This window comes from Lates calcarifer, linkage group LG19 (assembly GCF_001640805.2).
Source record: "Lates calcarifer isolate ASB-BC8 linkage group LG19, TLL_Latcal_v3, whole genome shotgun sequence".
Taxonomy (NCBI): Eukaryota; Metazoa; Chordata; class Actinopteri; family Centropomidae; genus Lates; species Lates calcarifer.
The window spans coordinates 10779748-10806083 of NC_066851.1; the positions used below are offsets into that span (position 1 = coordinate 10779748).

General features: G+C 39.9%; 3 protein-coding genes across 7 annotated transcripts in view; 1 reads left to right on the forward strand and 2 right to left on the reverse strand.

Moving 5' to 3' along the window:
- Positions 1-1436, reverse strand: part of ttll5 (tubulin tyrosine ligase-like family, member 5) — a 47407-nt gene extending 45971 nt beyond the window's left edge. For all 3 annotated transcript variants that reach the window (XM_051077995.1, XM_051077996.1, XM_051077994.1), the window contains exons 1-2: positions 1319-1436; positions 769-913 (exon numbers count right to left, since the gene is read on the reverse strand). In XM_051077995.1, the coding sequence (XP_050933952.1) occupies positions 769-827 (59 nt within the window). In that variant the 5' untranslated portion in view covers positions 828-913; positions 1319-1436. The remainder of the gene's footprint in view (positions 1-768; positions 914-1318) is intronic.
- Positions 1437-2176: 740 nt separating this feature from the next.
- On the forward strand, positions 2177-4676 carry erg28 (ergosterol biosynthesis 28 homolog). The gene is made up of 5 exons (XM_018690064.2): positions 2177-2333; positions 2457-2611; positions 3372-3462; positions 3551-3669; positions 3871-4676. The coding sequence occupies exons 2-5, from the start codon at positions 2479-2481 to the stop codon at positions 3957-3959; spliced, it is 432 nt and encodes a 143-aa protein (XP_018545580.1). The 5' UTR covers positions 2177-2333; positions 2457-2478; the 3' UTR covers positions 3960-4676.
- A 480-nt stretch (positions 4677-5156) lies between these two features.
- flvcr2a (FLVCR heme transporter 2a) lies at positions 5157-26169 on the reverse strand. Of its 3 annotated transcripts, none has more exons than XM_018690055.2 (11): positions 22382-22500; positions 19227-19917; positions 16218-16359; positions 13695-13835; positions 12712-12779; positions 12247-12350; positions 10165-10275; positions 9096-9201; positions 8901-9012; positions 8338-8402; positions 5157-6352 (listed from the first exon to the last, which is right to left on the reverse strand). In XM_018690055.2, the coding sequence occupies exons 2-11, from the start codon at positions 19860-19862 to the stop codon at positions 6287-6289; spliced, it is 1551 nt and encodes a 516-aa protein (XP_018545571.1). In that variant the 5' UTR covers positions 19863-19917; positions 22382-22500; the 3' UTR covers positions 5157-6286. The 3 variants fall into 3 exon arrangements, with proteins under 3 accessions (XP_018545571.1, XP_018545570.1, XP_018545572.1); XM_018690054.2 differs by lacking the exon at positions 5157-6352 and adding an exon at positions 6983-7107 and having other exon boundaries at positions 22382-22493; XM_018690056.2 differs by lacking the exons at positions 5157-6352; positions 19227-19917; positions 22382-22500 and adding exons at positions 6983-7107; positions 24585-26169.
- Between the last annotated feature and the right edge of the window lie 167 nt (positions 26170-26336).

Below are 26336 nucleotides of genomic sequence, written 5' to 3' on the forward strand. Positions count from 1 at the left end.
ACCGACAAGTTAACAAAGACCAACTGTAGACAACTATGAGCTAAAGCTTGGCTTCTTTCATTCAGTTTGATGTTAATCAATTATGCAAAACAAAAGCTACCTCAACGTCTCATTTTGTCTAAATGTATCTTGTCATAAATTATTCAACAAGGCTCAGAATTTCTGTAATCCTGCACAGATTACATTACATAGTCACTAAAGTATACCAAGTGGAAATGATAAGGACCTTGGCACAGCAGGAGAAAAGAAAGAAAAATGCTTTTGGTCCAGCCCGTTGCCCCATTAATACTGTATTTAGAGACAAATCGAATGAGATGCACCAGGAGGCTCAGTAGGCTAAGAACCTAACTGACACTAAAGGAGACCTGCTTAATTCAGACAGCCAGTCCATAAGCTGCAGGGACAATATCCTAGTCATCCCAACTGCTTATGCCTACAACAAAAAATGAAACTATATTCATTACGTATTTTTAAAAATCTGCTATAAATATAATATCAGCCCCAAGAAACATTACAGTTTATGGTGTCATCAGTGACCTCTGAATCATTGCCCACGTCTCCATATTTCTTAAGCAGTCCTAATGGAATAGATGGAATAGGTAACAGATTATCATTTACTGAGCACACAGGCTCCAAAAACATGACAACAGAGAGATAAAATTACCTCAGAGTTGGGGCTTTTGTTGTAGAGACTGTTTTTACACTTAAACAGCACATGTCTGGAGCTGAGTCTACACTAGATCTGAACAACTGCAAACTTGTACTTACTCTTGCTCGTCTTCTGAGGAGGATTCAGAGTCCTCCTTATCCCGGATCACAGCTGGCATCTTCACAGCAGAAGGTGACGAGCTGCCCGGTGAAATCTTCCTGGGATCAAGTGTCTAGGTTTTAGCATGGCATCTAAAACCTCCAACTGCAAAAACATCAGTCGATGAATAGCTCAGCTCAAACAGACGCCAGTACATTCATGCAAAATATTATAATGACAACCACATTATTACGGCTTGCTCATAAAGACTGTGACTCTGTTACAGTCCTAAACAGAGGTTCACTGTTAGCACACAGTTAACTGAGAGCTGCTGTTTTCCAGCTCTGCACAGAGTGGCAGTGAAAATATCTTTGTTAACGTTACAATAGACACTAGACGTTGAGACTAAACCCAAGCAGACAGTCCAACAAGCGTTAGCTAAATAATACTTAGGTTTCTGACATGCTACTTTAGATAGGGGAAGCTAACAAGGTAATGTCTGCCTAGTTTAAGACCAATAACGTAGACGTTTTGATAATGCCATATAAATACACACCAACACTGACTTGCCTTTTATTTCTATGGAGCCTGCTAACGGCTAGCTAGCTGGTATCACCAGGGCCAGTTGATCATCGCGGTTAATCTTCCTGGTAACTACAACAACTGAGTAGCAACAGAGCAAGGAGCATGCGCACTAGCGGGAAACATTTATTTGTCCGCCAGACCAAATTTTACGCTGCATCCACTGAGTGGCGGGACATTTGTAGACGTTACAGTAATTGCTAACCTAAGGAAGAGCCTATGTCTCCAGTTTAATATGACATGCTCTCCAACGTGTAAGTTAAATCAACTTAACGAATAAACCTAACAATTTCTCATTATGTCTCACAAAACGTAACGGCTCATAATGTATGTGTCTATATCATATACAGTCTATGGTCTATATATGTGTTTGTCGACAGCACAGAGTGTTCAAGTGAGAGACAGAAATTGAGTTAATAAATTAAACTGAAATTAGCAAGTACAGATTAAGGTTAAATATGCACATATTACCTTGACTAAAATAAAAATTTGTTCTGAATCAAAAATATATAAAATGTTCCAAATGACCCTGCCGAATGGTATTAGTGTGTAACCCGGGATACGTGGGGTGGATTTCACTAAATATTTTGGCCAAAAATGTGGTGCACCCATAGACTGTTGATAAAGAGGGTTCACCCCTCCTGCTGAATAAGATTTAACGAATATACAAGTCACAGCAGATCACTCTCTCTCTCCATTTCTACTCTTTGTTCAAACGCAGCCTAGCCCACAGTCTACAGGTGACAGGATTATTTGATTTCTATTGGTTGGTGCAGAAGGTGGGCGGATCCATTACGCTTAAATGAGGCCAATCATATCAATGGTTCGACTGGATGGAGCCATTCTTTGAGCTCTCTTATTGGTCAACTCCACAGTCCAAGATTGAAAGACTTACGATTGTGAATAAAACACCATACTGGTTTGGCTCGAGTCCCACTTTATTGTTTTACATCTAGTATTCCTGTCTTTCTGTCAAGAGCATGGTTACACTGTAGTTTGTTAGGTAAATATTCGCACCATTCATGTGACTTTTTCATCACAATAGGCTTATTAATGGTATTAACTAGGTTATAGCAACATTAGCCTGCTATGTTCACTGACCAGGCTTACTTCTCTTCCCTGACAGGTGAGTGTCACAGACAGAAAGGATGAGTCGCTTTCTGAACGTCCTGCGGAGCTGGCTGGTGATGGTGTCTGTCATCGCAATGGGAAACACCGTGCAGAGTTTCAGAGATCACAGCTTCCTGTCAGAGAAACTCTACACAGGCACCCCAGAGTTTGGTGAGCAAAACTCAGTGGTCAATGCAACTTGACAACAGTATATATCACATCACCACATTTCTCACTCAGCTGAGCGTGATGTTGGTGCTGTCATGAAGCCTGCAGGAGTTAGTGACATGATTCCTCAAATAGATAGCATATATACAATTTTAGAAAATAACATTAAATAGAAAAATATATATCATATTTGTTTTTACTGTAATACAGCTCCTACTATTGTGCCAAAAGCAACTGTATCATATTATGTAAACAGCAACAGCGGTCTTCAGTATTAGAGCCACAACAGTACTGGATGTTTGAGGCCAATACTAATATAGTATTTCTGAGCTTTAAAAAATCTGATAATGATAGCAGTGGCAAATATACTAATTTTTTTTACATGGGCACATGATGTAAACAACCAACTTGATTTGAGTATCTTTAATCTTGTTATTAAAGAATTAAAGATGTGTACTAACAGGACATTTTGCAGTTGAGATGTATGTAAAGGTGACACGGTTTCTAAATGACCCCAAACATAACATCTGACAACAACATTTCAGTATTTTTATTTCCATTATCAGTTGATATATTCATACATATACTGAGTATATAGCAATGTGGTGTTTGTAAAATATAGTAGTAAAATATCAGCCTTTAATATTGGCCCAGATGATTTATACATGAAATGAAATGAGGCAGATTTGCAGATTTGCTCTCTACAGTAATAACAGACACAGTACAAACTAAACTCTGACCATCCTGATTTTACTTCTTCCAGTGAACGGTCTCCAAGCTCGAACATTTGGTATATGGACGTTGCTGTCGTCGATCATTCGCTGTGCCTGTGCCATCGACATCCAGAACAGAACGTAAGAGAACTTCTCACACCCTGTGCCTTGTTTTCTGTTGGCAGTCTACATATTATGTTCTTACAGTGTGCCATGATGCCGTCCACAGGCTGTATCACATCACCTTATGGACATTTGTACTGGCGTTGGGCCACTTTCTGTCTGAAGCCTTTATTTACAAAACTGCTCCTCTGACTATCGGGGTCATGGCTCCTCTCATTGTGGCAAGTGAGTATTCACTTAAGAAATCATAATGTAACTGTTATTAAATGCCCAAATTTAAACTTCTACAAATTTTTTTTTTGTAGAAGTTTAAATTTTAAGTTTATATATTTAGTTTATATATTTCTTGTGTCCAAGTGAAAAAAAAACATAATTAATGTTAAATAAAAGAACCTAAACAATGCCTCACTGTGTTTTTTTTTTTAGGTTTTTCTGTCATAGGAATGCTGATTGGATTCCAGTGTTTCCCAGAGACACAAGAGGAAGTCGGGGCACGGCAGAAGAAACGCAACTGAATCCCAGCAGTTTTTTTTTTTTTTTTTGTCCATTGAACCCACCACCACCAGATAACAGTGGAGTGGACTGGTCCTTGTGTGCTGCTTGTTGCCTTGAAGAACATGAGATATGGATGTGCTTTCATGTCCTATTGTGATACTTTCTTAAGACTATATACATCTATACATCTCCACCTTGATGTATTTTATGGGTTTTAACTGGACATTTTACACTTGACAGTGCAATCCCTAAAATGTTTGACAGAGTCACTTCTAAAATACAACAGCCATGTTACACTGCAGTGATTGATCTATGCTGGTTTGTAATTACTTTGTTTTCAAATGAGCAATACATGGAGGTTTTATTATGTTGATATCTTAGCCGTGATCACAGCTGAATGAAACTAATCCGGATGCATCCATGTCCAGAACATGAGTCTTTTTCGTCATTAGGCTTTTAAACTGTGTGGTGTTGCTGAGTGAAATGGATACAGAATTAATGCAGAGCAGATTTTCGTTTCATCTCTCAGAGCGTTGATTGTTTTATTTCACCTGACAATCACCTGAAATTCATGATTTACCAAAGAGCTCTGATGACTATACAGTATAAAACTATGCCCTTCATTACAAAGAATCATAAGCAATTATTCTTGTTTGTTTGTTCTGTGCTGTGAAAGTTTGTACACCCTTTGAATTTCTGCAGAGTTATTGTCCTATAAAACCTTCTTTAAAATGAAATGATTTGATTTTTGGTGTTTTCTGTGACAGCAATAAGCAAATTAGATATGTTCATACACAATGAAGAATGCAGTCATCTTGTTTCCAAGCATCTAATTGTGTTATTACATTATTTTAGATATACTCAATATCCCATGCTGCTCAGATCTCATATTTGTGGAGTGTTTTCAACATTACTTTCAGAAATTAACAGCTTTGTAAGATGGATTTGAGGATAGAAAATACTCTACATACACTTCGGCATGTCAGGATACTATAGAAATGCATTCAGTAACACTAACTTTGGAGTTCATCCAGTGAGACAGGGAACAAAACAAACATTGTGTGACACAAAGCAATCTACTGTGTATTACATTTTTTTTTAATCCAATTTTTAAAAGTTAATTTACAGCATACAGAAAGGCAAAACTCTACAGGTGTAGAGACTTTTTCACAGCACTGTTTAATGTCCGGAAAATGCCACTGAAGTAATGAAACTGGCACCGGTTCACAATCACATAACAATCATTATAAAACTAGTCACAACACATCAAGTATATGTTAATAACAAACTGTACAAATACTGGTTATATAGCAGGAACTACATTTCTCAGTAACACATTTACAAGCTAAGAGTATCAAACATGAAGAAATGTTCTTGTGCAAAATGACAAGGGCAACAGATTCATTTGCCTTTTCTTTCTGTCAGTTTTGTGCTGTGCTGACATTCTTAATGTTCCAGATATGCTCAGATATTCATCAAGTGTCTTCTTGTAGAGATCATATACAGTAAAACAAGGACAAAACTGGCCTTCCAAAGTGTACTCAGATGCACAGCATCAATCATACTTAAAATCAGCAGTAGTCACATACTTCCATGTGATCCTGTGCGGCAGCCAGAGATGATATGAGAGCCTTGTTGAGGCGATGGGCAGCCTGACTGCCATGACAGGACATCACATCACAGTCCTTAGTCTGCATTTGAGATGCATATTCTAAAAACAGAACACTTAATGAAGTCCTTTAGCAATGTAAAGACTGAGTTCAGTTACACACAATATTGGTCCAATATTAGGAGACACTTACAGCTTAAATATTGCTCTGAAGATGCACAACATTAACACTAATCAGGGATAGTGAAAGGTAGGAAACACTAAAAAGTTAAATTAAGTTAAAGAGTGTAGTAATGTCACTAAAGTTGGACTGCACTGATGAGACATGTAAAACACCTGCAGTACTGGCTGGATAAAATTAAAAATGTTTTCATCAAGGGATGTAAAAACCTCTGAGGCTCCAAGTGTGTTCCCCATGTGCATGATTGACTTGTGCTTGATTTGGGATGAGCTAAATTGCACTTGGGATACTTGTGTGAATCTCTGGCGTTCAGGCCAGAGTGTGGTGTCCATACAGTACATCATGTAGTACAGCAGTTCTGCTGGTTCTCACTCCATCCATACAAGCCTGTCAGAGGGTCATTCAATACAGTAAAGTCTTCATGTGCTCACTCTTCACAGCAGCTTTTTAAAACATGTTTTTACTCTGTGGCAATGTGCACGTTTGTGCTTATTGACAAGTCAGTTTTCCAGTTTTTATCTGTACACGGTGTCGCTGACAGAAAGAAATGTCTGTCCTTACAACTTCCCCTCTTTCAGGACTTCAGGTGGAGAGACGCCTCCTTCAAGATCAGCTGTCATTTTCTGTAAAAGACAAGGACACAAACAATAACAGATGAGTAAACAACATATTTTAATCAAAACACACAAACTCACCACAGCATACAGAAAGACAACAGAACATTAACACAGATCAAATAACACAGATACTAAACAACTAACTTCCCAATCACCTCCTGCATCAAATCAATATATTTCAAAAATGATGTGCCTATCAAAACCTCTCAGTTAGCACTGTTAGTTAATCACAAATGAAAACTTCATTTAAAAAGTTGATGTATCAACGAAAAAACTGATTTTCTTAAATATTGATTGTATCTTCAGAATGAGTTTTGCAGGATGCTGAAATCTCAGGATGAACTGTTTTATTCCACAGTGAACCTGTTTGATTGAAGAGCTGATTGTGTGGTGGAGTAGTATGTACTCCATTTAAACAGTAATAACCTCAAGTGTTATTAATACCAGTCCTGCCTTTGGGAAGAATGAATTCATGTCTATTTCTGTAAAGTGAAACACAGTGTGGTTTGTGACAATTTTGTTTAGTTGAATGTTCTGGAAATTTTAGTGGCATTTTTTTTACAGTGAAGATAAGGTTTGTTTACTGTCACTGTTTGTTTACTGGTGTTGAAGCTTGAGAAGAGTGTGAGCCCCTACCTTGGCTGGTGTTGTGTGTTTTGGTTTTAGTGAGGGGTTGTGGGTTTATGTCAAGACTGACGTTGCCAGGGGCTGCTGCACGCTGTGGCCCCGTAGTCCTGCACCGATGACTCAGACCCTGTAGACTGGAACAATAGCTTGGGTGTCACACCTCTGAGGGGTCCTGAGGGGTGGGACCCCATCCTCCACCATCTCCTCCACACCACCACATCACTAGTCTGCCTCCACCAAACCCTGCACAGCCAGCTGATACTAACACTGCCTGCTACAAGTCTGCTAGCCCAGCATGAAAATATGGTGCAGTTGCATTCATTTTGTGATAAATCATCATGAAATGTAATGCAATCTTAATAAACATTTATCTAGAATATTTGTTTGGCATTTTATATTTAGATATATCTCAATTATAGATAGATATATTAATCTAATTTTCAACAGTTACACTAATTATCTCACTGCTGGTTTTCTAATTTCTAAGACGTTAACAGAACTGGCTCATTAACGAAAAAAAGAAAGTAGTGTTGGTCTATTAAATGTATCTTATCTAAGTTACGTTGTGTGCAGAATTACTGTAACTTTCCACATTATTTGCCTTTGTATTGTTAGAAGCTGGAATAGTATGAACAGAAAGAGGACGAGGAGAAACAGCAAAGAAAAAGCCCCATGCTTGTCTTAAACAGAAAGATGACGAGTGAGCAACAGAAGAGACGCAATGTGAAGTACTGCGCCATTCATGTGCCATTCATTGTTAAAAATTTAAAGGTGATTTTGAGCAGCTGGAAGTTTTCTGTTTCAGTAAATTTTAATGTGATATGTTACTTAAATGTGAACAACTGACCATTGTTTTTGCAGGATGAACCTGCTTTGTATTTCTTAAAAGTGGACTGTGGTGTGTTATCATGTTAATACAGTATAAAACTGATTATTATAGATTAAAGCTCTGTTTGACAGCTGTCAACACCCATATGAAAGTGTAAAAAAGCAAAACTTACACGATATAAGGCTATTATAACAGAAGTTTGTAAACATGCCGTTTGTTAGAGTGAGTTGGAAAGCTGTCAGACAAAAAAGCAGAGTTGTGCTTTTTGCAATCAGCATTTGAGAGTGGAGGATGTTTTTAGTGAGTTTTTTAGTGAGTTTAGAGACAAAGTTCCCACCGACGCAGCACGTTCACTCATGCCTGCAGCAGCAGGAGCAGCAGAAGCAGGAGCACGCTGCGGTGTGAAGACTGCAGAGAAGCAGCCAGCCGAGCACGTTCAGCCCAGAGCACAGGATGGTATCTAACACGTTTCCTCTACATGAGGATGTGTAAGATCCCACCTCTGACTTCATGTGGTACACACAGATGTACTTACACTTGCTGTTTGCGACTCGGCCTGTAGGTTAGCCCTCTGCCGTCGGAGGTCAGCCTTGATGAATCCTGCGAGGGGCACGGAGGAGAGAGAAAAGTTTAAGTTTTGGAAGGAATGGCCAAAATGGCTTTATGTCAGAGAAATAAGTTGCTGGCATGAGTCTTAATGTACATCCAATAAATATCAGGTAAAGTTACAGTATTACAAAAAACATATTTTACTGGTACATGATATGAGCATTAACTAACAAGTTTTTCATTTCATTGTATTGAACACAATGTGATTACTCATTCATCCACTAGGGGGTGACTTTATCCTATGAAAGTTATGGCTCCTTGCATGTGTAACTTAAGGATTGTAAACAACAACCGACAAAGGCTTAAACAGTCACGCTCTACCACTAAAAGACAAAGTGCAGTTTTTTCAGTTTTTATATCACGTGCGTGCATGTCCTTAATGGCTGACATGAGTTCATTGCTCACTGTTCTTTGGAAACTTATTCTGTGTTGTAAGCACTGTTACAGGAGAAGTCTGCTGGTTAAACACAGGAGATGTTAATATCTTACCTGTCATTACTGATCCTATCAGCAGAAAGAGACACAGGAAGATGTTTCCTGCTAAAGTGCCCCATCGATCAATAATCTTTCCTTGGGAGATGGTGAAAATGATTCCAAAGATCTGAAATGAGTTTAAAATTAAAACAATTACAGACCCAAACCAACATCTTTAAAATTCTGTTGTATATGTTGACAATTAATGACCTGAGCTGAACAGTTAAGAAGTCCAGATGAGGTTCCCTCTGATTCTGGATAGGTGAGCTCTACCGCAAACTCGAAGCCAAGAGGCAGATATCCTGTCATGAAGAAGCTGCAGACAAGACACAGAAGGTCAAATGAAAGTCTTTAAAGAAGTGGGGGATCTGCAGTGGTTTATTCCTCTAACATCAGCAACCGTTTTCATCTCCACAGAGGAAAAATGGAACAGCTCCACAAATGTAAAAGTAGGGCAAGTGTATAATGCTGTATAATACATCCTGTCTGGGTTTCAGGCATGAAAACCAGACAAAGGAATTGCTATGGAGACCAGTTACGGACATAATCAGCTTACCATAAATAGCAATAATTGTAAGGACACAGGGACCAAGGAGTCAGAGCATTAATTTTGCTTTTGCAAATCAGCAACCATGCCAGACGAGAGAAATGCAGAGAACATGAACTACATACAGCTTCACCGGCATGTTTGAGATGTTATTAGCAAAACCTTCAAGGCAGTTAAGACCTGCGGACATCAGATGTGACAGAGGTGGCTCATTATAACCTTAGGGTTAAAAAGACTGAGTCAACAGGTGACTCAAAGTAAACTTTCTCTCAAGGCACCATTTGTAAAAGCACTCTACATCTGATCGCGACTTTTAGATTTATATGAATTCATTATTGGTGTAAGTTAATGGCTTCAATTCATACTCCAGGGTTACCTGTGTTCAATTCAAAAAGTCCTAGTATATCTGTCAATCTTAGTGTTTCCTTTGGGGTCTAAAGTCTTGATGCTGATACTGATTAGTTGGCATAATGATTCTCAATGGTTCAAGTAATTTCAAGGACTCTTCATATAGCAACAGTGGACACCAGGTTAAATATTTTTTGGATTACATCTGAGGATAGAATTTAAGATTTAAAGATTACCAGCTTCTCCAAACATCCACTTTAAATAAATCAAATAATCACTGTTAATTTTACCTAGTTACCTTTTACATGTTGTTACAGGTTCATTTTTAGCACTGGCTGTGATGATTTAGACCTCTGTGGCCTCTAGTCTTTAATGGTTACCTACCCTAAAACTCCAGCTGTAATAAACACCACCCACAGGTGACCCAGATTCAAGGTGAAGGCATAGACCAGCATACCAATCAGAGAGAGGAGATATACAAGCAGGGTGGTCTGCCTGAAAAAAGAGGAGACGATTATCAATCATTCAGCTTAAAAAGTGCAGTGACAATAAGATTAACAATCATATGCCCTGTTTGTGAGGTACACAATATAAGACTATTGTAACCAAATCATCTTAGAAGTCCAATTTAATCTGATTTTACATTTACATTTATAATAATTAGGAATCTGAATCATGTGACAAGGCTAACATTTGCTGCATTCTTGCCAAAGCTGATCCTCTGGTATAATTTAACAAGAGGATTTCTGTATATAGAAACAATATGGAGAGAGGAAAAGCAACAAGACCCAGCTTTAGTGTTCATTATTGTGTTCATTTCAAAAATAAAATTGGCATTTCAAACAAAAAGTATAGTATCAGCTGTTGTGCAACAGCATGAAATTCATTATCAGAAGCAAAACTCATCTGTACAAACAGCAGGGTTACATTGAGAGCGCTCGGAGTGTTACATGAGCTAGTCACTCTGCTTGTTATTTAATGTGAACCATTTCCTGTGCATGTATCAAATGTGTGTAATGTATGACAAACCAAAGCCCTAATGAAAGCTATAATAAAGAGGAGTGCTGACAGCTATCCTCAGTCTGCCACTGAGAGAAAGTATCAAAGCAGTAATAATTTTGTATTTTTCAACATTTTATTTGAGCAGACAATTTTTTTTTTTCAAATAGATGTCTCATGTCTTCAAATAGATATCCCACTCGAGTGAGGCATCTATTTGCCAATAACAGGAACAGCTAATTGAGGACAGTGTTAGTGACTATCAACTTTGAAAAACAATACTCCTGAGTCACTAAAGACCCCGGGCCATCTGCACAAACAGGCTTACTCTGGTGACGCTGTCTCTTGTACAACCACGCGTAAAACATTGCTGCAAAACGTTTTTGTTAATATAACATAGTCCTTTGACTCTCTCCCACGTAGGACAATAGGAGCATGAGGGTCAACAACATAAATCTGGGCCTGACTGCTTTGACAGCTAAGCATCCTAATGGCATGTTGGGAATCTGTGGACCGAGGATTTTTTCTAATCATAATAATTTGCATGCCAGATAACTGAAGGCAGCGTATTTATCACTCAGAAACTTGGTCAAAACAAGAGTATGATTATCACTAATCAGATGCCAATCAGATATATTTATTTATAACTGCATTAGGAGTGTTTTCCATGTTTAATGCAGTGGCATGATGCGTCCTGGGAGGACCGGCAGAGTATAGCCTGTCGGTTCAGATAAGCAGAGAGGGACATCAGATATAAAACTCAGTTCCGCTGGATTCTCATCCGTGCCCACTTTGAACAAAACCTTTAATTCACTCAGACATTTCCCTGTGAATTGGTTGGAAAGACTTTCATGCAGGGAGCCCATGTTTTCAAGCACAGCTAAGACTGTAGCAAATAAGAGTGACTGTTGACCCTGAAGACTGAATCACATCGGAGCACTTCCTTTCAGAGGTCACACTGAGGGTTCTGACATTGTAGGTTCACTTGAAGCAAATGAAGCAGCAACCACCTTGGTTTATGACAAAATGTGCTAGTTAGCAAATGTTAGCATGCTAAACTAAGATGGTGAACATTACACTTGCTAAACATGTTAGCATTGTCATTGTGATAGCATTTCACTCAAAGTACCACTTTGCTTAGCAGGCTAACAGAGGCACTTGCATCACTGTAGACTTGGCAGTCTTATTTTTGAAAAGGTCTGTTTTAACTCGCCTTCGTCATTGATTCTTAATCGTACCTTTAACATGCTGAGCTTTGTAGAGTTCTCTGATAAATGGAAATGAAAACAACCAGTTTAAAATTATTTTAATGTCCATGAGGTATGTGAAGGTCAGCAGACTTTATCTGTCAGAGGGCTGAGACTGAGTCTCTTAGTGTCTGGAGGAATTAATTAAACTCAGTTTGGTGATGCCTTTGCCCTCCACAACGTGTACAGATGAACAGTAAACAGCCAGTGTTTATCTTACTTGTAGGTTTTAGTCTTGTCCAGCCAAATGCCACATATGAGGGACCCAACCATGCCAGCAATGACGATGGTCAGACCAATTCTCCCAGCATTCACCTCCTCACCCTGAAATGAAAAACACTGACATTTCAGACCATATACAGTACCTGTGACATTTTGCACCTTGCAGTTATCTTGTCTTGAAAGCTTCAGGCCATAACAATCAGAATCCCAGACTCCTGTTATCTGTGTCAGGGCCATCTGCTCAGCAGCAAAGGAAGCAACACAAATGTTTACAAATGTTTACAAGCTGAGCTCATTTACTCTGAGGATATGGCATAAAAAAGAGTAGGGGAGGTGAGAGGAAGGAATAAACTGAGCGAAGAAAGAAACACAGAGAGTGACATACACACAAATATACTAATCTAGTTGGAAGTAATGGACATAAAGGAGTGGTGTGTTTTCCAGCAGACACACTGGGACTTACAGGATAGTGTTCAATGATCATCCGGTTCAACAGTGTGGAAACAGCATAGAAGCAGCCGACGTTCAGGCCTGCAGACAACAAATTAAAAAAAAAAAAAGTTTCTCACTATTCTGAGAAGACCTGTAGGGAAACGAGAAGGTCCAAATAGCACCCCACCCACCCACCCAACCTCACACATCAAGTCCGAAGTAGCATTTAGACTTTGCTAGTCATTGCTACAGTTTATACTGGAGCACCAATCAGCACCTCTAAACACAAAATTATGTTCAACTCCCTGTGCTCAGACATGTTCATATACATTTGTAAGCAACCAAAAATGTCATTTTTCTTCGAACTGACAATCATTAACTTTGTCATCATTAAATAGTGACCTTTGAACACAAAATGTGACATCTCAAAAGACCTTTAGATCAGTGCTACACATAGACAGTGAACAGGAGGTCCATGTGTTATGGTGACACATCCTCATATCTCCAACAGCAGCTGATTAAGACCGTGAGGTTCCACAAATATGACTCAATTGCTCACATTTGTATTGATTACCTTTGTACCTTTCACCTCGATACTGCTATGACTTCCGAGTCTGAATGGGTGATAAACGTAAGATGCTGGGGAGTGGGGTGACCTGCACGTCACAGTTGTGTAATAAAGACACTATTATGATACCAAAGCATGTGAAGAGACTGATGTGACTCAGACTTCCTCCTCCTTTTATGTGTCTTTCCTATGATCCTACTGCATGCTAAAATTAGTATGTGAGATGAGACATTTATCCTCTGAAATGTATTGTGTGTTGGATCATCTCACTAAATGATGAAAGTAGCACCGAGCAGTTACACAATGAATCTGTTATATCATAGTAACCTGAATGTCTTTGAGTTTTTGTCAGACAAAACAAGCAATCTAAAGACGTCCACTTCAGCTCCTGCCTTTTTTTTCCCACAAACAATACACAGCATTAAGACAAGCAGGAAGGGACCCACCATAGCTGACCACCAGGAGCATGAAGGGCTTGTTGCGCAGCAGCCTCAAGATGGAGGCCGTGTACGAGTACTCGTCCGGGGGTATGCTTCTGGCCTGGGCCTGGGCCTGCGTGGGAGGGATCTCTGGTCTCTCTTGAAACACTGGAAAACAGACACACAGTATGTGAGGACATTATGTGTGTATGTAGGTCACAAAACTCTAAAATCTGAGAGAGAAAACCAGGAATTTTATTGAGCAAAGTGAGATAGTGTCTCTTTTACCTATCAGCCCTTACACACAGTGGCAGGGGGGTCAAAGGCTCAGTGATACTGGATGTTACACAAACAAGAGGAAGAGTAACAGAGGAAGCTAAAAAGGGATTTAGTGTGTATGTGTGTGTGTGTGTGTGTGTGTGTGTGTGTTTATGCACGTGCTTGTACACACCAGTAGACCAGGGCTGGACATTCCTCCAAAGATAAGATAATTCAGTCTCCATAACATTTGCCCTATCATAGGCGATGACCTCACTGTGTATTCCTGGCCAACTAATTATCATCTGTTTGGCACAGCCACTGTCAATAAGCTAACCAGATGAGTTAGCTCAACAAACACATGCCATTATCAGTATTTTTGTTTTATTGACTTTTAAAAAACCCCAGATTCTTCTTCCTTTATATCTTAACCTAATTTTAGTTGCTTTTATTTGAATAATTTTTAATAAAGTCCAATATTAAACATTGGCAAAGTACTAAATAAACACACGCTATACGCTGGCTTGTATACCTCTCCCTAGACTGGCTCATCTTAACTGACATGATTTATGTTATTACCACACAAAGTATCATGTAAGTGCAGCCACACTGTAACCTGGCCCAGACTGGATGAAGAAGCAAAAACTCTTACTCAAAATAGCTCAGTAACAACAATATAAATTTGGAAAATAAATTCTTCTCATAAAAGTCGAGGAAGAATCTGGATTCAGAAGCTGCCAACTTCTGCAGTAAGCTGAGGCTAAAATGTAACAAGAATCAAAACACTGTCATCCACCAACAAATCAGTTTATGAGTTACCATTCCACAAGAACAACATCCATTAAAGTACTATACGTTTACGTAACACTGTATGTCATCACTGGGTTTAATAAATATTTAAATATGGAATAAAAATTGTTCTTTCAGCACTATTAAGGGTCTGCGTACACTATGGTCAAACAGCAGCTCATCTAGGCTAAAACCAAGAGACTCCTCTGAGCTGTCTGTGGAGCTGGTGTTGATGCTGTTGGTGAAATCCTGTGGTGCCTGGTTTCAGCTCTGTTTCAGCCCTTCTGTCTCTGCTGACTGACTGTTAGGAGAAGGGGTTTTTTTGCACATCCAATCTTGGTAATTCTGGGAAAGTTCTGTAGGGGTTCTCTGCCTTTTTTTCAAACCCTGTTGTCTCCTGTTTTGTGGTTAGTCGGGGAGGTTATTTCTTGTTAGTGTGGGGAGTTTTGTTTGTTATTTTGGCCTTGGAGATCCTGACAGTTTATTTTCCTTCCCTTAATCTCCTATGTTAGATTATATTTGTTACTTCTTCCCTTTGATATTAACACCAACAATTGTTACATATGTTAGGTGTTTCTTCCTGTTGTTCTGATACCATCTCTTTCACAGTTTCAGGATAAACCTGTGAACTTATCGTGTTACTACCTTTGGACAAAAAAAGGTCATAACATTGTGAGTGATGTTAGCTACCAAAGACTTCTTCCATGTGTTTTTTGAATAAACAAAATGATGTGCTCAGACTGAGAGAAGTCAGAGCTTTGATTGAAGACTACAGATTTTTTCTGAGCCACTGAGCATCTTCCAGAAATAAATGTTGAAGCTTCACCATGTTTCTCTGTCTGTCAGCCAGTTTTAGTCCATCATGAAGGTGAAAGGGGGATTTAACAGAGCTGAGGGGGGAAGATGATTTCATAAAACACTTCTATGACTCCCCCGGAGTTCCTGCTTGTATTTCACATCGTGTCTGAACAGATCTCATCAAAAGGTGGACAATTACAGCAATTACTGCAGCTGCTCATCCAGTGGACTGCAATGCTGCTGAGTTTTCGGTAGAAAGCACATCTCAGGGACACTCAACTTCCCAGCAGTGCTGCCTGAGGAGCCCAACGCCCAAATAAGAAGCTCTACCACATAAAAATGAATGAAACTGTATATCAAACAATGAAATTTAATGTTGTCAAAAATTATTCTAAAGAACTGTTGGTTCTAATCTAAAAATATAATCACAAAACCAACTAAATACGTCAAATCCCATTGGATTTACTGAAAGGGGCAAAGAAGGTGAGGTAAGGTAACAGCTTTGTCATGGTCTCTACCACTGGAAACCACAAACTGTCAAGATGACTTTGTATATTTCCACAACCATGACCGTGGGAGTTATATGACATTGAAAAGGTCTTTCAGTGGGCTAATATTGAGTGTGAGTTTAGAGAGAGCCCTGACAACTCTTCCCCGCTCTATGAGCCTGTGGATGGGAATAGTCAACGTCCTTTAAAGACTTACCAATCACCACAAGGATGAAGATGATGGTGGCCACTCCAGCGCTGATGTAGAACATGATCCTGATGTGATGAGCCAGCTCGTTTATATCGTCCACATTAGGCACAAGGATAGGTGGGACCAGGAACCCAATGGCGATACCCATCTGGAGGTGAGAGGCACTAAATTAAAAAATGGCTCTATGCCTTCAGCATATGCATGCACACACACACATACACACACACACACTCACACACAATTAAAGGAGGGAAACTTCATTTCAAAAGTAGTAAAAGGTTGAAATAAAGAAAGAGAAAAGGGTTTTGAGTCTTACAAGGGTTTTGAGTCTGTCACATCTGACAGAAGTTGAACTGTTCGACATTTGTGTGAGTGATGGTATACCCATTATTGTAAACACATCAGAAGTACATGCTTATTTAGCTTATTTAGTGGTATGACTACAATCAAAATATATCCAAGAGGGGACGTTAAAGTAATAGTTTGAGATTTTGGGAGACACACACTTTCTTGTTGAGAGTTAGATACGAGGAACTATACTTCTCTCATGTCTGTCTGTTAAATATAAGGCTAAAGCCAGCAGCTGGTTAGCTGGTTAGCCTAGGCTAGCTGGCTCTTTCCAAATGTGACAAATTCTGGCTAGCAGCACTAAAGCTCACTAATTAACACTTCACATACTGTCTGTTTAATGAAAATCAAAGCATAAAAAAGTCCATTAGATTTTTTACAAGTTGTTACCTGCTGACTGGGCTAAGCTAACTGGTCCTCCTGTATCCAGTCCTTATGCTAGGCTAAGCTAACTGGCTGCTGGCTGTAGCCTTATATTTAACGGAGAGGTATGAGAGTGGTATCAGTCTTGTCATCTAATGCTATACCAGAAAGTGAATAATAATCTTTCAATAAATGTCAAACTATTTCTTTATACATAATAATAAAGGGGTTCTATTTTGAGGGACACATGGTTGACATGTCTGTCTGCCTTTCCAGATCCTAATACCCCTGTACCTGATCCCACCCTCAGGTTCTGGCAACATTTCTTCAGGATCTGGGACAAATGTGGTGATGGAGGGGAAGGTGGGTACTAAATTCTCTAAATTTGAATACCACATGAGTAGTGCCCACTTCCTCAGCCTCCTACAGCCTCAAGAGCATTCCAGAGGGGACACCAGCCGAGGTCCCTCCGCTCTAGAGGAAAGGTGAGAGAAGGAAAAGCGCAAAAAGTAACAAGACATGTTCCTTCAGGAGGAACAAACCTGTGCACAGAGTCTGAAGTGTGCAAGCACAACAAATATGTAAGGCCACTTCAGACCTCCGGGAATGTTACAATCACTTTTTATAGATCTACACCAGTTACTCTCTGCATCATACAGACACTCCCAACACTTCGCTATATTCATGTAACATATCCAACATGACGTATTTGAACAATCGTTAACTTACCTTGTGGTCATTTTGCTAGAGAAAGCTTTATAGGATTTTCACAGGAGCCTATAAAAGATCTCTACAACAGAATAACTGGAGAGTCATCTTTGTTCAATTACACATACGAAGCACAGAAAACACATTATATTCTTATTTTTTGTGTGTCTTTGGTAAGTAGAGCAAGCCTTGATAAATTCTCAAAAATGCAAAACAAGTTTATTCTCAATCCTCCAAATCAAGGATGGCCTGAAGTTACTTTTGGCACACAAACTGTTGATCTGTTTGATCTTCAAAGTATTGCCAGCCTTTATGGAAATCCTACCTACTTCTTGTTAATGTGAACTATTTCTAAGCATCCAAGGGGATATGTAAACTACTTCAGCCTGAAAACTTGGAAGTATTAAGTTTAGGGACTGGTGCCAAAGAAATAAAGTCGTGGTGAGCAAGAAAACATCAACAACAATGTGTCCTTTTATCTTAAGCGGCAGGGAATGGGACTAAAGCACAAAACAAGAACATGCATTACAATGACCGGTATTCAATGTTTGGCCTAAAGCAGATGAGAAAGGACATACTTCAAATGAAGGAAAGACCGACAGTTTGGCCTCATCAGAGGAGTCAGATGTCGTTTGAACGCCTGTGTTTATGCATGGGGGACCATATATATAGCTTATTAAATAGGAACTGTTTTTGCAGAATCCAGTGTTGGTTTTTATTGGCTCATACAGAAAGAATAATTTTAGGGTAATTAAATTAAGGAAGGAACTGAGAAACCAGATTCTTCCCTTTGGAAATACCTCCATATTTAAAACTGTGCGTCACTGCCGCAAAACTAGTGTCTTCTGAGGTGAACGAGACATGAACAAACCGCGCACACACACACACATACACAGGAAATCACTTTGGACAATTAGACATTACAAGTATGTCCCTCTTTTTTAGCGATATAGAGCTACACTCTGTCATATCTGCTTCTTCTACCTGTCTTTATCACACACCTGTTGCCTGGTTACATTAAAAGTGTGTAACTGAACTGAAGTATAACTGAAACCCTGCCAAATTTCTTCAAAAACTCAAAAATTAAGAACATGTGAGCTAATACTTTTACACTTGACTTAAAAAAACAACTTTATCCACCAACTTCCTAAATATCACATGTATACTGACAGTAGGCATGTGATAAATCCTGAAACTGAAATCCTGAAAGTGCTTGGTTCTGCAAGTTAACCTCGCTGTGGTTGGAAGTTGAAGTGGCTACCAGTCATAAGTTTTCTCCACCATCAGAGAGAGTGATTCACTTTGTTAAACCTGCTGACTCAAGAAGAAGGTTGGAAACAGAATTCATAGAAACAGAGAGAGAGACTCAGTCACACATTAAAGACGGCACACATGACATAACATGTACCTGCCTGTTTTTAACACACAGTCATTCAGTTATATCCAAAAAAGGAAGTTAAAGACGATAGAGCTCTCTTTCACTTTCTCACACCAACCAACACACACATACAGGTAAAAACTGCATACAAACAGTACTGAGCACTAAACAAACACTGCAAATGACATTTTGAGCCCAGCAGGTAAACAGAGACACACCTGGTTTCCAAGAACACCAATGGAACAAGCGGTGGACACCTCCTGCTGCCCAAACCAGAGGGATGCGAGTCTGGACGGGATGCCCAGGATAAAAACCGTGGCCACCGAACATACAAACTGGCCCAAGAAGGTCATGGCGAACATGTCAGGGTGGGCCGTGCTCGTCTTGATCCAAGCCCCGATGCAGTTGAAGGCAGACCCCACCAGAACCACGTACCTGATGCCCCGGTTGTCCAGCGCCCACATTACAGGCAGGATGAAAGGGATGTAGGTGAGGAAATAGATCATGGAGAGCCAGTCGATGGCCAGGGTGCCAATGTTGTAGAACCGCATGAAGATGTTGCTAATGATGCCGTACTGCAGCCACATGAAGGCATTGCTCATGGAGTAGACGCTAAAGGTGAATAGCATGAGCCAGCGCCGCTTGTACAGCTTGGTCTCCATTAGTGGGAAGAGCGGTCCGGTCTCAATGATCGAAGGCTCCAAGGTTTCACAGCTGTCTCCCAAAGGCAAGTGGTGGTTGTATTCTCCCAAACTGCTCTTCCCTGTTGGTGTTGTAATTTGTGAGCAATCATTGCCCCTGGCCCTGTCAAGGCCACCCATCCACTCGCGAGGGAGATCATCCTGAGCGCTCATGTTGCTCCCACTGAAACTCTTCCCTTTTCCTTCAGGTTTCCGTGGCAGTTAACAGCTGGAGGGAACAGCAAATATTTCTCCTTGTGTGTGCACTCACAACACCATGGCAGTTCACCTGACTTGCCCCTCCCCCACAGCAGGTATTTCTGACATGCTGATAAACGAACTTGCCTGCTGTGCCTAAACCAGAGATTACTACTGAGATAGGTCTGGGGGTAGCAGTTTAAATATAATGAGCAGTGTTGGAACTCTCTGATCCCTGTCAACAGTTACATACCTGACTGACTAACTCTGTTGGTGTCAAAGCTCGCCTAACTGCTCGGGTGTGTAACACCTTTCTTTAGTCATGTGATAGTTTTCTTTTGTGTGTTTTACTGCTCCTTACAGTTTAAACTATACTTGATAGCAGGCGCTCAGTGTGGACCTAAGGTAAGACGGTCTAGGAGAGAAACTGACTTTATTGCTAAAGTTAGGCACATGACACACACATTTAAATAGATGTGTACAGAGCAGCTAAAGTCCATTGAGGGTGATGCTTAACAAACACTGCAGATTCATCAGAAGACTGACAAACCATTAAAATGCAAAGACGTCAAAGGCAAATGATCATTTTTGTTATTTTTCAAGCATGAAACTATTGCCTCAAGTGTTTCTGGTTAGTAAACATACAGTACAAATGAGTGTGCATCAGGCATAGTACTTTCAGTCCTATGCAAATATGATAAAATATAGACATAAATCTGCAGTAAAATACATGTATTGCCTTTTTCCCATCAATATATGGGCATATATCAACAGTTGATCAATCAGTAGTATTTCTGTAGTTATGATTGATAAAACAAGTTATACATTTCTTTAAAATGACTGCTTCCATGATGTGGCCATTAGGAGGAAGTACGCGTCTGTTCACAAACACAGGGTGACAATGTCCTGCTGTCTGAAGAACAGTTATTAGAGTGTTTGTGGTTCATAAAGTGGATTTACTAAGGCCCAATCACTTTCTATCACATCACCTATCTAGGGCATTACCACATTGGCAGACCTGAAAGCTGGTTCAGGTTGATTTAAGAAGGTGGTTACACACACAGTGCAGTCGGAAAGTATTGGCACAGTGACACAAAAGTAAGAAGTAAGTTACTGTGATAATTGATTATATGAGTTGCCTGAGTTTAAACTCACATATGCTTAGATTAATGCCATGCATGTCTGTGTAGTAATATATAAATGACATACAGTGCATGTGCTTCAACTGCTTGAAGCATTCAGCCCCTGAAAGAGAAGGCTATGGCCCCTGACCTTTGTCCATCTTACTGAAGATAACAGACACAGGGCTGAGTGATTGATGGGACATGAGATGATGAGGGGCTGACATGTCTGACTGACAGACAACCCACTGAGGTGCTGAAGAGCACAGTTTGAGATCAAAGTATAATGTGGTGCTGATGCTGAGATAATGTCTGGGAGATTAAATTGTGAGTTTAGAGTCTTCTGCCATAGTGGAAACTGGGGCATGTTGCCACAGTCAGTCATTGTTATCATACCGATGAAAATATCAATACTGAATAATTAAAAAGATCATTTTGATTTTAGGTAATTTCATGTGGTGCCACCTTTTCCAGAAAATTATTTTGTCATTTCACAAGTGTTCCTAATACATATATGCATCTATTTTGATAATTAATGCATTTAATATTAATAATTTCACACATTTAAAAACTAATATGTAAATATACAGACTGCTCCTTCTATGATAGTAAGCTGAAGATCTTTGGGTTTTGGTCTCTTAGTCAGACAAAACAATAAATTATAGACACCACCATGAGCTCTGGAAACTTGGGATGACCATTGTTTTTGCTATTTACTGATCAGTGAAAATAATTAGTTGCTGCCTATGCCTATCTCTAATTTGACCTTTGGCTCTAATGCTGTTTAGTTTTGTTGTTGTCTGGGTGTCTTAAGCAGTGGGCTACTTGTAGTGCCCTGTCGTCCCAGCCTCCAGCTACACCATCTTTGACTGGAGCACACCCGTGAATGGAAGGAGTGTAGGGAAGAAAGGGAGAACCACCACCACTGCCATGATATTGAAACTACAACCCCAGATTCACTGTATGTTCAGTATTCTCAGTCGTCTTTAAGAGGTTACCCTGACACACCAATATGGATTCAAAGCATGATACAGTATCAGTGTTTTTATCTCTGCTGTAAGGCATAGTGCTGCTGAGCCGAGAGTGCTTTGTTGGCGGCGCATTCGCTTTGATACCGTAAAAAATGCGCAATAAAACGTGTAATTACAGTAGACAGACGAACCATAAAACAATTTCAGGCTCATTTTGCTCTACAATTTAAATCACTTTCGATGTTTGAGCGCCCTCACGATCATATTACGCTTCCTCAACGTGAAGAGATATTTATAACTGAGCTACACGTGTACAAACCCAAACAGCCTGCTATTCTGAGGACATTTTCTCACCAAAACACATAAAAACGTTTTTAAAAAAACAACCGTCAGTTTACCATACCTGAAGCACGGCGGAATTGACATACTGTAGATACTACTACACAACACTGAATCAATGCGCTCTGCCAGCACAAGATGGCGAAATTGTGCCGACAGTGAACACGTCATTTCCCATTTGGTTGCCACCCTCAACACTAATAACTTCCAAAAAGAAGGACAACTTTTCCTAAATAAGTATGAAATCACTGTGTTTGGAGATAGCTAATGAAAGATGAGTATAATGAATGTGTAACTAAAGCGTATTGCTAAGAAAATGCCATGAAAATGGCATGAGCACTGAACAGGAGGGTATTATGTTGTTGTTTATTTTTAAATATTTTAAACAAGCAAGTGAGTGACGTTAGAAACTGTACTTGGGTTTTTAGATTCTATACACCTGGTTTAGTATTTTATACTTTATTACAGTGGTAAATACTGTGCTTTTTACTCAACTAAACTTAGCCTCATAATTGCAATTACTTATTTTTCTTTCTTTCTTTTTTTTTAAATACATGAAAAACATATAATGAGTTTATAAAATGCACCAGCCTACTATGTTGAAGATTAAACCAGTGGTTCCAGCCATAGAGACTCTACAGAAACGTTTACCTTTCAGTAAAGTTTTAGGCTCAACGAGGTAATGTTATCCTATATATTACAAATAACAGAAAAGAGAGCAAAAATAATTCATTTGCATAGTATGATTTTTTTTTTCTCCTTTGTACTCCATTAGTCATCTGCCTCTCAGATTTATCTTGTGACCCATAAAAGGGGCCCAACCCCTAGGTTGGAAACCAGTGAACTAAACTACCCAACTTTATATAAAGTAGTTAAAACTAGCTCCACTTCAGCAAGCTACAAAAATAAAATGTTACATAGTCATTGGTGTATCAATTTTGAAATCCAGTAATGTAATATATAATTAATATATCAGTTACAAGGGCCATTTTTCTGCAGACCCATTACAGTTACTTTCAATACTTCAAGTACATTTTGCTCACTTAAGATTTTGAATGCAGGACTTGGAATATTGTTTTGATATTTATGCATGGCTTCTTTTGTAAATGGTAACTGGACTGCACTTATACACTGCTTTTATTGTCATATCAACCACTCAAAGCGCTGCACACTACAGGTCACATTCACCCATTCTCTCTCTCTCTCTCTCTCTCTCTCTCTCTCTCACACACACACACACACACACACACACATGCACACACATTCATACTGTACTTGCTCTACACATACAAAGTGCCCGCTAACACATACACACACATTCATACTCTGATGCCACATTGGGGGCAATCTGGGGTTCAGTATATTGCCTAGGGATTCTTCAGCATGCGGACTGGAGGAGCCAGGGATTGAACCACTGACCTACCTCCTGAGCCACAGCCTCCCCTATTTTAAGTAAAGGACCTGAGTACTGTTTCTACCACCGAAGAGTGTCTGCTTGTAGGCTGAACATAAAGATGGTGCCATGCTTCAACAAATCTCAAAACGTGCCAGCAAAGAGGACAAAAACCATGAACCCTGATAAACTTTTTCAAGGTGTACAGGCACTGTAAATACGCAGATAAGCCTACCACATCATCACATACTCACACACACACACACACACACACACACACTCAAGGCTGTCTGCCTCTGTGTCTGAGGCTACACAGACAACAAAAAGTAGATGCAAGTGTGCACAAACTGCAGATGATCTTTATGAGGATGTTTGATAGCTCTGATATCCTGTTTGCTTAGTGTCACTTCAAATGAATTGCTGACATGTATATTCAGTGACACAACCAAAGACATGTAAGCAAATATAATGGGAGTCAAAATAAGTACAGCATGCAGTGCATTAGCATCGGAGGTAAATTATGACTGAACAGCAGTGAGGCTGTTAGGTCATGTATTGGGTATTCCACCACTCACACTTCAGTGCAGGATCATGTTTTCTGTCACTGTTTGCCTTGGTCGACTAGCCTCAACTAAAATATCAGGTCTGATCAGGTTTAGGCAAGGCTGGATTGCCAACCAGGCAAAGCTTGCCCAGGGCCCTATAATAGGTTAATCCAGCCATGGGGTTAGGTTACAAATTTCAAGGTTACTAATGTAATTACAGGTAGTCACTGAGTGATTTCTATTGGGTTTCTTGGGATAAAAACGAATCAAACAGAATATTAAGACCTATTTCTGTCATCCTTTCCTTTTGGCACCAGACACCAACTCACCTGATTCCCAAAAACTCCAATGGAGCAGGCGGTGGAAACCTCATCTGCGCCGAACCAGACCGACGCCAGTTGGGAGGGCATCCCGAGGATGAAGACCTGGGCCAGGGAACTTGCGCACTGTCCGAGCATCGTCACCGCGAACAGGTCAGATCTGGCACTGGCCACCTTGATCCACGTCCCTGCGCAGTTGAGCGCGTTGGCCACCAGCGAGGTGACCCGCAGCCCTTTCTTATCTAGGAGCCAGGTGACAGGGAAGATGAAGGGGATGTAGGTGAGCATGTAGACCATGGACAGCCAGTCTACCGCGAAGGCTTCCACGTCGTAGAACTTCATAATGATGTTGCTGATGATCCCGTACTGGATCCATTGGTATGCGTTGCTCAGGGAGTACGAGCTGAACAGGAACACGATCAACCAGCGCCTCTTGTAAAGACGCGTAGTGACAGCGGAGCCTCTGTCGCCGTTTGGGATGCTGTTGCATTCAATTCGGTCGGCGGCGTCTGGACCTTTCGCTCCTAAATTTGGACCGTTCTCCTTCATGACCTGTGCGCTCGTGTCCAGTGAAGCCCGCGCAGTATCACTCATTTTTCCTCTCAGCACCGCAGTAACCTTCTTATAATGTCCGTTAAAACCAGAAAAAGCTGAACAGACTACACAAATAAAATTACAAAAGTGCCAATGACAATAAAATCACTTTCGTTTCACGTGACAGAACAAAAACCATCCAGTTGTCAGGAACATTGATTTCCTGCCCTTACAACATTACTGAGATAACTTCAGACTTATCAAATGCAGACTTCACTCCATAGGACTGACCTGCTCTCCACAACTTCATTCAATACTTGAGCTGCCTGAGAAATCCCCTTTATCACAGCCACTTGGTACAAGCTGACTCGACTTTTACTCCACCCAGCTGCTGAGATAAGAAATGACAGTGACTGTTATGTGGGAGGTATATGATCAAAAAAACACCCAGACAGACAAGACAGACCGCAGCCATGAGACAAAATCAATCTCAGTATAGAGACTTCTGGTGTTTGTTGTACTGTACTTTGTCCCTATTGCTGCCTGTTTCAACTTAATCTTATATTGCCTGATTATCAATATGCTACAATGGTATTCTATTCAACAATGCTCCTCTATTTGATTAGAAGGTTGCTAATACTTCTCTACCAGTAGTTTCGTTTTTGTTTCTCTTGCTTCAGTCAACTTCTTGTTAATCTGCGAGTTAAATCCCCTCTGGTAAGTACAATCAGTGCCTTGGTACTTTGTGCTTTCTATTAGTTAGCACATGCTGAGCACTTCTGTTCTTATATACTTAGATTTTTTCATAACAGATAAAAATGTGGATTCAATGCCAAATCTAAACCCAACAAAAATGTGAATACATGACATTGTTGTCTCCCATTTGATTTAAAGAAAAAAGTAAAATGGAAAGTCATGTGACAAGATTATGGTAGTCTGATGACTTAATTCAGAATCAAACATGAAGTGAGGGGAACGAGATTAAACATACGTTATTATTTTACTTCATGAGACATACAGTCTGTTTCACCAGCTTCTTAACTGTTATCATTTGTGTGGAATGACCCACTGCTGGAACTCTGCAGGGTCCCTTGTAATCCCTGAAATGTAACGTGTAAGAGGTTCATGTGTTGTAGTGTTCACCAGTTAATATCCTCTTATAGTTCCTGTATAAAAATATACAGAAAACGTGGAACCAGTCGAGAATGTTGGTGTTCAGAGTTTATC

Excerpts from the sequence above, each read along its gene's own strand:
- erg28 (XM_018690064.2), top strand. The coding sequence starts at position 2,479 with ATGAGTCGCTTTCTGAACGTCCTGCGGAGCTGGCTGGTGATGGTGTCT. Across the intron at positions 3,463-3,550 it reads ATCGACATCCAGAACAGAAC|GCTGTATCACATCACCTTAT; the intron begins GTAAGAGAACTT and ends TGCCGTCCACAG. Across the intron at positions 3,670-3,870 it reads GGCTCCTCTCATTGTGGCAA|GTTTTTCTGTCATAGGAATG; the intron begins GTGAGTATTCAC and ends TTTTTTTTTTAG.
- flvcr2a (XM_018690054.2), bottom strand. The coding sequence starts at position 19,862 with ATGAGCGCTCAGGATGATCTCCCTCGCGAGTGGATGGGTGGCCTTGAC. Across the intron at positions 12,780-13,694 it reads GCTCCTGGTGGTCAGCTATG|GCCTGAACGTCGGCTGCTTC; the intron begins GTGGGTCCCTTC and ends TGTTGTCTGCAG. Across the intron at positions 8,403-8,900 it reads GATAGGATCAGTAATGACAG|GATTCATCAAGGCTGACCTC; the intron begins GTAAGATATTAA and ends TGCCCCTCGCAG.